This window comes from Teleopsis dalmanni, chromosome 1 (genome assembly GCF_002237135.1).
Source record: "Teleopsis dalmanni isolate 2A chromosome 1, ASM223713v2, whole genome shotgun sequence".
Taxonomy (NCBI): Eukaryota; Metazoa; Arthropoda; class Insecta; order Diptera; family Diopsidae; genus Teleopsis; species Teleopsis dalmanni.
The window spans coordinates 159,020,413-159,031,046 of record NC_051846.1 but is presented as its reverse complement, the minus strand read 5'-3'; the positions used below and the strand labels follow the sequence as shown (position 1 = coordinate 159,031,046).

Here is a 10,634-nt window from a genome sequence, read left to right as displayed (position 1 = left end):
TATGGGAAGTTTAATCCTAAAAACTAGTCTATGTGATGCATACAAAACCTACGTATATTAACTTTTTCATCGTATTGAACATCGTATAGTCTGCGACAAGACTATTAGTAACATGTATTCTCATATACAAAAATGTTTCTTCTAAATTGAATTCTCTATTTATTTGAGTTGAGTCTCGTAAAAAAATTAACTTCCATGAAGCAAAATGACAGCCTAAATTGTTGTAATTATCTTATTAGCAATAGTGGAGTAGAATACAGCTGTCATAAAATATCTTTTATGTTGCAATAGACACTACTCGAATAGAAGTCACTCGATTTGAAGATAACAATGCCTTTTCTGTTCAAAAGAACCTAATTATATATAGGAACAAGAGCTTTTGCTTCAGTAACCACGTTCTGGATAAGCAAAGGCAACATTTGTTCATATTAGACAGACTCATCTAATCTAGATGGTAAGACTAATATCCAGTAACAAAATTAAAAAAAAAAACAATTTGTAATATGTTTAGTCCATAAGGTTTTTTAATTTGATAGTGTTTCTTGTTAATCTGTTAAGTGTGCGTGTATTTTCTAATAGTAAAGTTTATTTATAAATGCTTCTGGAGAAAAAAAATATTATTGCGGTTGCTTAAATATTCAAAGCGTTTAGTGCTGACATTTTATGGGGCACCCATTGCTGCTCCAGCATTTCTAAGTAAATGTTCCCCTTCAATGTTTCTTTGATCTTTCTTGTGTTTAGAAGTTTTAGTGCCATTTTCCATTTCGAACTCTCTCTGTTTCTTCTGGCAAAAGTCAAGACCTTCAGGGTCCTCAACATCAGTTTGTTCTTTATTTTTACAAGGCGATTTTTGATCTCGGTGTTTATTTGATACTGGTTCAGTATTATATGAATTGCATCCACTTTTTTTACGAGAATCGTGTGACACATGTGAGCAACTGGATCGTTCACTAACTCTTCTCTCATTATTGTGTGATCTTTGACATCTATTTGATTGTGAATGTGATCCTTGTGAATAATTTGATCCACAGTTCTGTGACCTTTTCTCGTGTGAACAAGTGGACCCACAACTTGGTGATCGTCTTTCATTTGATGAGCATGATGAACAAGTATTCGATTGTCTTCCACAAGATGAACTCTCATGGGGACAATGTGATCTCGAATTTTGTGAGTTTCCACCACAGGAGTTGCAGTTGTTATTATGTGAAAAATGATTACATGAGGGTTTTTCATTATGATAACTATAACCACAATTAGGACAGAAATTTTCGTGTCTGCAACTTGAATGTGATCTTTCGCCAGATCCTCCATAACGATCTCCAGGTGGTGGTTCTGAATAACGTCCATCATACCTGTATCTTTCGCGACTGTAATCACGTGAATCCCTTCTAGGTTCGTAGTCATCATACTCTCTACTACGTCTGACAGGACGTCGAGGTTCATCTCTTTCATCTCTTTCATATGTTGGTTCATGGGAACCGCTGGAGCCTGATTCTGAATGTCCATGTGGTTTTGCAAAGACCGCTGATTTTTGTTTGTGCGGATCATGAGGTATTATCGGTTTTTCGGTAGTAGGAGGAGGGGGTTGAGGAGCATAAAGGCTTGCTGCTCTTTCTGCTGTACAACAAGGACAATCGTTAGATGGGCAGGTCCTAAACATTCTATAGCATAGATATGTTAATGTAACAGCGGTGACTACAGCAGTGCCAGCAATCTTTAAAACAATTATTACTTAAAATCTATTTTTAATGGAATTAGATACGTACAGTTGCTTTGCCTGCTTGTGTATTGGGATTAAAATATTTTTTTAAGTCCGCCATTTTTGCTCCTCATAGTCCTACTACAATTTTTAGAACAAAAACTATTAATTTAGACCCTGGACACCAAACATATTTTACAAATAAAAATAAATAAAAATCTAAAACATTTTTGTACACAAAAAATTTATTTAATATATCGTATGAAAGAATTTACAAAGTTTACATGTTTAAAAGAATATAGAACAACTGCTTTCTCAGAAATTTGATTATGGATCTTTTTATAGGAATATGACAAGATTTTCATTTTTTTTTTTTTTTTTTTAACATTACAAAACAATATAATATAAATATAAATATATATGTTCATGTGACTCTACAATAATGTCAAAATGGAATTGTGGATATTAATGGAATTAGGGATAGGGGTCTTACAATTTACCACAATAGATTGCAGAGCTAAAATTTGAAACAACATGAAACAATAATATATTTGTCTCGAGGCAATATTTATAATTTATAATAACTGTTATGTTTAAACTTTAATATAACATAAAATAAAGATTTGTAGGTTTCTTTAAATGTATATTCTAACTTTACTCCTAATTCGTTAGAACTAAACTGTCTTAAAGTCTAGATAGTGAATTATTGTTTATAGTGCTATATACACGTTTTCTTAGTTTGCAAAATCTATCGAGAAATCCTGACAAAATTCTTACTTAATATTTGTTAACTATTTTAAACTGCGTATTATTGTAATTCTGTTTGATACTACATCTATTTCAACAAGACTAAAAAATGGATTTGAAGTACATTTTGGTACCAATAGTATATATACGTTTTACTTACTTCTTAATATTTAATTCATTTAAGGTCCTGAAATTATTTCTGAAGTCATTTTAAAACTAATACAATAATTATAGATCTTAATAGTATATTTATAGTATATTTGCTAATAAAGTGAAATTTAACAAATACATTTCGTTAGCCACATAAAGAGCTTCCCTGCTTTTTAATTTACTTAAAAATAAAGTAAGGAAAATTAGGCCAAAACTGTTGAATGCAACCCTTAAAAATAAATTTTCGAAAAGGTAAATTACCAAAATTTGAAATATTTGTCATATGTTTTATATGTAAAATGTAAACAAACAACAGCTGAGCTGTAAACAAAGGCACTGACAAAGTAAGTAACAATTTAATAAAATCTTTATTTTTATTAATTGAATATGTGTTGGTTATATAAAATACATACAAAAAATTTATCAATTATAATTAATTTTTTGTGTGTTTATTTAAACAAACAGAAGCTTTCTTAGTACTTTCAAAGAAGTTTCTGACACATAAAAGCGCTTTCACATACAATAAGTAACTAATGAAAATGGAAACGATAAAATCTTAAAGTTACTTAAAAAACTTACTAAGTAAGTAGTGGAAATATGGTTATAAAGTTAGTGTTCACACTTTCTTGCTAATTATAAAGAAAGTGTAACTATGTTTCTTTCAGTAAAAGTTCCCCTAAGTTTAAAATATTACTATTTTTTTAACACAAATTCTTGAATTAGCCCGAACAATATTTAAATATTTATTAGTAGAATAGTAACCAATTAGTTAATTTACTATTAGCCCCATTTCAGGCTCTGCTGGAGAGTTGTTCGTGTACTATTTTAAAATATTCAGACGTCTAATTTTTGTTTTTCATTTGGTATCTAAAGTGTTCATAATATCATTTAGATATAATGATCTTATGATTTGATTTTTCGGCTGAATACTCGTGAAGGGTTTGTTACTGTGATAATTGCATTATTCAGGTTTCGATTGCATATTTGCAGCCCATATACTAATTAATCTGTTCTGTATTTGAAATTATTATTAAAATGGCTCGGTCATTTCGTGCAAATGGAAGAAACTGTTAAAGGTGTTCACAGATGTTCCGAGATATTTCCAGGGTAAATCCCGCAAGTAGAAAACGCGGTAGAGGACGTCCACATCTTCGGTGGAAGGACCAGTTGATCAACGATTTACGGGCAGTCGGCACTACTAACTGACGACAGCAAGCCATGATCGGTTAGCTGGTGGAGGCTATTTTATGTGACCAAGGAATACTCACGTCTATAATGGCCAATTAAGTAAGTAGTGAGTATTATAATGTCAGTTTTTATTAAGGATTCATAGAATCTTTTTGTGACACTATATGAGAACAAAACAAGAAACAATATTTTCTTTACTGCTTCTAATCCATCTGTTACTAGTCACGAATGTTCCTTTAAAATTTCATATATTATATATGATATGATTACGATGAGGTCAATTAAAAGTGTTAAATTCATTTTGAATAAATTTACATCGTTATTATATTTGCTTTTAAATCATGTCCAAACTTTATTATTTTGATATGTAGACATATATAATTTTCTGGTATACATGAAATCGTTTGGAATATAGGCAAATGTAGCTTATGTGTATCTTGTTAAATGTATGTAATGAGTAATTGTAAATGTAATGTAACAAGTCCTTTAGTCCTTTATAATTTGTGTTTAGGTCATTTTTAGTTTTCAGCTGCGCAAAATGAAAACTTGACTCAAGTATCAAATAAGCCATCCTAGTTGATTTTGAATTATCTGGCTCTTGTTTATATAATCCTCTCTGTTCATTCCAAGAGTACTGGCACAAAATGAAATTGAAATGCTAGAGATATTTCACTTGAGGATCAAATAAGATTTTCTAATTGATACTGAATTAATGAATTCTTCGTTATTGTATGAACTTCTTGCATTCAAAGTGAAATCGCATACAGATGTTTTCTAATCTCTACAGGATTGTTTCTCATAGCCCTGTGAAGAATGATGACCAGATCGAGAATGATGACCAGATTGAGAATGATGACCAGATGAACAGTCATTTCCACGATTCTCATGAGGACAACTTGATCCTGAATGATGACTTCTATCATTATGTGAGTTACAAGTCCCAGCTGAATGACCAGTTGAATGATGTCCTCTATTGCAACTGCCTTGGTCATAACCTTGATCATGTTTACGATTTCCAGATCCACAGTCACCATACCCATTACTAGATCTGTCAGAATGTCGTCCTCCATCTCTATCATCTCTATTATCTCTACCACATGATGGTTCTTTAGAGCTGTGCCTATGTTCTCCATCATCATAAGATTTCGAAGCCCCACCATGTGCAGATTTGTCTTTCGAGCATTTTTTTGGTTTGTCCGGACAATAAGTTAGTTTTGGTCTTTTTGGTTTGCATTTCTTTGCTGCTAAATATTCTGCAGTACAACAAGGACAACTTTTAGGATCACCCCTTATCATACGATACATAAGATATGTTAATGTAAGTGTAGCAACTGCAGCACCAGCGATCTGAAAAATAATATATTATTATGTATCGAGCGTAAAATTTTACATGGATTATAGGTTTAATAGAAACTTGCAGCTGTTTTGCCTTTTGTTGTATTTGGGTTAAAAATTTTTTTCACTTCTGACAAATCCATGGTAATATAGGTAGGACTATGGATCGAATTTTGAAATTAAAACATTTAATTTAGGACATTGAAACGAAACAATTTGCAAATAAAAAATATGTGTGTATGATTTACATAAATTTTTTAAAATTTTAAATATTTATTTGATACTTTATAAAAATATCCGTAAGGCTTGCTTTGTTACAAAAAATTAATTCATGTTTTTCTTTAGTAATTGAGATTTTTCTTATATATCTTAATACTCGTACATGAATTTTTGTTTTATTAATGAAACTTATAAGATTTTTCATTTTGTAACCATTAGATCACTTTTAGTTCGATGATACTTCCAAAAGTCACTAGACTTGTTTCCTAATAATCGCAGCACACGAACTTTACTTTGAAGTTCCCAAAATCTGAAGATAGCAGTGCTCTGTAATCCCTTGTCTAAAAGTATGAAGTTAACAAAACTATATTTAGTTAAAAACCCAACAATTAATCTGAGTTCACATCTATTTAGAATTAGAAACTTGCAGCAAATTTGTTATTAAGCTGATTGATTTGTTCGGATATCATTGGATCTTTAACATAGATCTAAGCAGTAATTTTTGAAAAGGCTTACCTTCACTGTTTTCAATCATTAATGCAATCTTGGTTTGGATTCTTGGAACTTAAAGATATATATTTGCTTACGTCCCATGCTTTTGTTCCAAATTTTTGAGACTCATAAATATGTATTTACTTCATGGAATATAGTTGCGAGAAGTTTCATCGCCAACTAGGTATGCAGAACGATTCCCTCTTTAATATCCGAGTAGTTAGTTTGAACTTGACGATTACTCGATCGGTCTTTATCAAAGCTTTATTTATAGGCTATAATCCGCCAACCTTGTATCTTATTGTTCTATAATATATAATGAAGGATTTAATCGTTTGCCAATAAGAGAAGAATGAATTAAATTATAATGATGTATTATTTATATATATTTGCAATTACTGATCTTGGACAGTTTTCAGTTAGACAGCTTGTCCAGTCGGCATCCCATGTATGAATGTCATGTAATAAGAACATGATCCTGAGTAGCATGTGATGAAGTTACATTAAATGAGTTCAATCGATTTAGCTTAAAGAAAATTTTTTCTCTCTAGTACTACTCAACAACTCTGACAGAGTAACATAAAAAACCAAGAAGTATTCAAGTAACTCCTTGAAATCTTTTATTTTTGATTTATTTTAGATTGAAACGTCGCGTGTAAGTATTGAGAGCATCGTATCCCACATCTTCATGACCACCTACAAGAATGTTATTATTTCAAAATCTATATGGAATATATCTACTTAAAGGTATATGTTCAGACAATGTACAGACCACACTTAAACTGTAAAGATACCACTTTCTTAATAACTTTAGTGGTAATAAGTGTAGTCAGTGTATAAAATAAACTCGAAAAACCAATTTGTGTTAATCGAAATATCGTTTCGGCGTCCATCTATATTGAATTCTTCATAGCTGTTCACTCGTTTAAACTTGACATAACTGAAGGAGTTATTGGATTACAGACAGAGTTGTTTAAGATAGTTGTGGAAGAATTTGTTTGCGTAGAGTATTATATACTCCGTCTTATATACTCCGTAAGTTAAACTTCTCGCAGTTTTGTATGAGAAAGATTGGAATCAGCTGTCAATCTATTAATTTGAACTAATCAATGTGGGTGGCAAATTCATTATTGACCACATATTCGTTATACACCGATTATTGTAACGCAAATGAAATACAAATTGATTTATACCGCCTTTCTAAAATTAAACTCTACGACTCCCTAGCTCTGTTTAAGTTAAAAAGAACATAACACAACCTTGTAATATTAAATAAAATTTAAGGCAAGGAGACATCTTATCAAGCGACTTCTTTAATATAACGTTAAAGAAGATTATATTCGGTGCGAGATATCTAGCATTACAATAGAGTTGTATGGACTACGTTTTTTAAGTGAAACAGAAAATAATATGGGTTTTACTACAAATAAAGATAAAAAAAGTATCCTTTACTATTTGGAATTCCAAGATTCTGACGACAATCCACTTTTGAAAATGTGAAGGACTCTGTCCAGGTAGACACCGTTCTCAATATTAGAAATAAAATATTTTTGCCGATAGTACTACTATGTGGTATGAAAAGCTGTCTATTTATTGGATGAACAAAAATAAGTCTTCCAAAATAGTTCATTTAAACCTAATTTTGTATGCCGCAGAAGGACGATGAAGAATAACAATTAACGATCCTTAGAAGTTTTCCAGACTAAAATTTTCCATAAAGCTCATGAATCTAACTATATTAATATAGACCTGGATTGAATGACGAACTATGTGAGCTATATCGCTAAATTGACTTTGTCAACCGGAGAAAGAAATAGTGAGTATATGTCGTTAGAATGGAGTTATCTTCAAAAGAATATTGCGGAAGAGAGAACATTTTAAAAGATAAAAATATAAAAATCTATCACGGTTTGATATTTCTGTCTGGTGTCAGCATGCGACGTGTAGGACGATAGATAGGGGATGTCGAACGCGGTCAAGAAGAGAAGAAGAGAAGAGAAATTCTAATTGAAATGATTTGGTTGAAAGCCGTTTTTTCTAACTCTTTGGATGGTGTTTTTTTAAATATTTTTTTTATAAAAACTAATAACCCCTGATAAAATAAAATAAATTTAGAATTGTATAAAAATTGTATATAAACTTTATTACAGAATAAATCTCGTGTTGAATAGATATTACAGATGATTTTATAATCTATATATGCACTTTGCTAAAATTTTTATCATTCAAGTTTAATAATAATAATTATATAATGATAAGTATAATGAATTATAATTTTTGTGTTATATATAGAAAATAATCTTAAGGCGATTTAAATTTTTTTAAATTCAGTTGAACGTACCCTATAATATTGAAGTTCCTTGGCTAACTTTATTCGTGATCATATCACAAATGGAATAATTGACTTATGAGAAGTAATTAATAATTAGAAATAAAATCTTGATTTGTATTTCGTAATTCTTAATTACAATACGATTTTTTTTGTGAGTTATAACTAGAATCTCCACAGGATTTGTTTACATTTTGATCTGAACATTGGCTACAATTACACTGTGAGTCGTATGATGAATTTTGAGAATTTGATCCTGAATTATTTGATGCTTTGCCACAAGTTAACTCTTCATTACAGTCGGGACAACGACCAGAATCAGAATCATTTCCAAAATTATTTGATTTTCTACCATACGTAGACTCTTTGTTATAATCAGAACAATCACAATTAGACTGTGAATTGCATGAAGAATTTCCACATTGAGATCTCGAATTATTTGACTCTCCATTAGCACATGAATTTTCATTAGAGTCAGAACAACTACAACAACTACAAGATGATGATTTATCATTACAGCCGGAACTGGACTGTGAATTATATGAGGAATTTCCACAATTCGATTCCGAATTGTATGACTCTCTATTAAAACAAGAATTATCATTACCGCCAGAACAACGAGAACTGGACTGTACAGTGCATGAAGAATTTTCATAATTCGATCCCGTATCCTGTGATTCTCCATCACATGACGACTTTTCATTATATTGTGAATTGCAATTATTTGAGTTCGAATCATATGATTTCTTACCACAACTTGATCTGTTATTACTATTATCTGAATTATACTCTGATTTTGATCTTTGACCGCAGTCATTATTTGAAACCTGGGAAGAGTTATAATTATTGTTGTCATATTTATTAGATGATTGGTTGCACGTGCATTCGGTGTCAGATTGATTATTGCAACTGTCTCCATTAGATTTGTTACGAGAAGAATTGTTACATCTGTTATTACTATTATCTGAATTATACTCTGATTTTGATTTTTGACCGCAGTCATTATATGAATCCTGGGAAGAGTTATAATTATTGTTGTCACATTTATTACTTGATTGGTTGCACGTGTATTCGGTGTCAGATTGATTTTTGCAACTGTTTCCATTAGATTTGTGACGAGAAGAATTATTACATGAACTTTCCGTATCCCCGTTTGTCATATCTGAGCAATTTTTCGATTTTGAACCTTTGCCATTTGAAGACTTACATTTCGAACTTTGTCCTTTTTGACAGGATTTTCCGTTTCCATGGTTTCCATGGTTTCCATTCCCACAGGAATTGATTTCACCAGTATGTTTGAAGGCATCACTACACACATTTTTATCAAATGCACTTGATTTTTGCTGAGGAGCAGCATTTGAAGAGCACGTGGGTTCAGTGGGTTCTGTATGGCAACTAGAATTGGTCTTAGTTGAGTCTTTACATTCCTTACAATCGGCTTTCACATCAGCTTTACTACTCCTTGTCAGTCTATAGTATAAGTATAGAAGGGCGAAGGAGGCATATGTGGCTTTCGCAACCTTAAAAATAAAACAACTATTATTATTTTTTAACAACAAATCTTTATATTTATTAAAACTAACATTTGCTCTCCCTTTTGTTGTATTGGCATTGAAAAAGTTTTTTAAGCCCGACATTACTGCTCCTCATATAAATGATTTTCGGATTGAAACTTTAAATTTAAACCATTAGGTCAGAATGGAATTTGCAAAAATAAATTGAAAAATATAAATCTATGAATGAAAGGTTTATTTAATTGGTTATGAATAAAAAGACAAAGTTTACTGAGTTGGAAAATGAAGAAGTGCAGGGTGTGTGATTATAGTTTGAAGAGTATTAATCTCTTAAGAGGAGGACTCCGGAATGCACTGATATGCACTTGTATAGGGACAAGAATTTTGGCTCATTACAATTTATTTTTGTCTTCTAATAATTATCAAATGATAGTTTGATTTATGGTTAATAAAGAACAAAAATGAATATTATTGTTATGGTAAATTAAGTAAGTAAATACTTGCTTACTTTTTTAGCTAACCATTATAAACATGAGTTGTCCTTGTCCGCAAATAGTAATCATAGTCAGCCAGCCAGATCAGTCGTTTCTCTATCGCATTTATCATGTATGCTTAACCTCTCCCTCTAAGAAAGTAAGTAAGTATAATAATAATACGAATGTTTAGACGTAAATATAAGAACATAAGTCTAATTAATTAGCGTTGGTTTATAAAACGTTGGAAATATTTGTTTTTAGTATTAATATGAATACTTTTATTACCAATATCCAATGTAATATTAATTTTAAAAAATTCATATTAGAAAGTATTAATGCCTTGAATTTTATTTTGATAATAGTTCACCTGCTCATATATAAGTATACATTTATTCATATATAAGTAATATAAACTATTTATACAGTTAAGTAGATTCAATACTTTTCTTGGGTTCACATGCAGTAATCTCATTCTGGAATTCATC

The 10,634-nt window shown here is 30.8% G+C and overlaps 3 protein-coding genes across 3 annotated transcripts; all 3 read right to left on the bottom strand.

Moving 5' to 3' along the window:
• Positions 1-502: 502 nt before the first annotated feature.
• On the bottom strand, positions 503-1,924 carry LOC119669604. The gene is made up of 2 exons (XM_038079576.1): positions 1,767-1,924; positions 503-1,714 (listed from the first exon to the last, which is right to left on the bottom strand). The coding sequence occupies exons 1-2, from the start codon at positions 1,818-1,820 to the stop codon at positions 662-664; spliced, it is 1,107 nt and encodes a 368-aa protein (XP_037935504.1). The 5' UTR covers positions 1,821-1,924; the 3' UTR covers positions 503-661.
• Positions 1,925-4,106: 2,182 nt separating this feature from the next.
• LOC119668983 (transcription termination factor Rho-like) lies at positions 4,107-5,355 on the bottom strand. The gene is made up of 2 exons (XM_038078702.1): positions 5,203-5,355; positions 4,107-5,131 (listed from the first exon to the last, which is right to left on the bottom strand). Exons 1-2 carry the CDS (start codon positions 5,260-5,262, stop codon positions 4,559-4,561), a joined length of 633 nt encoding a protein of 210 aa, XP_037934630.1. The 5' UTR covers positions 5,263-5,355; the 3' UTR covers positions 4,107-4,558.
• A 2,900-nt stretch (positions 5,356-8,255) lies between these two features.
• On the bottom strand, positions 8,256-9,879 carry LOC119669603 (probable serine/threonine-protein kinase clkA). The gene is made up of 2 exons (XM_038079573.1): positions 9,743-9,879; positions 8,256-9,679 (listed from the first exon to the last, which is right to left on the bottom strand). Exons 1-2 carry the CDS (start codon positions 9,794-9,796, stop codon positions 8,291-8,293), a joined length of 1,443 nt encoding a protein of 480 aa, XP_037935501.1. The 5' UTR covers positions 9,797-9,879; the 3' UTR covers positions 8,256-8,290.
• Positions 9,880-10,634: the final 755 nt, after the last annotated feature.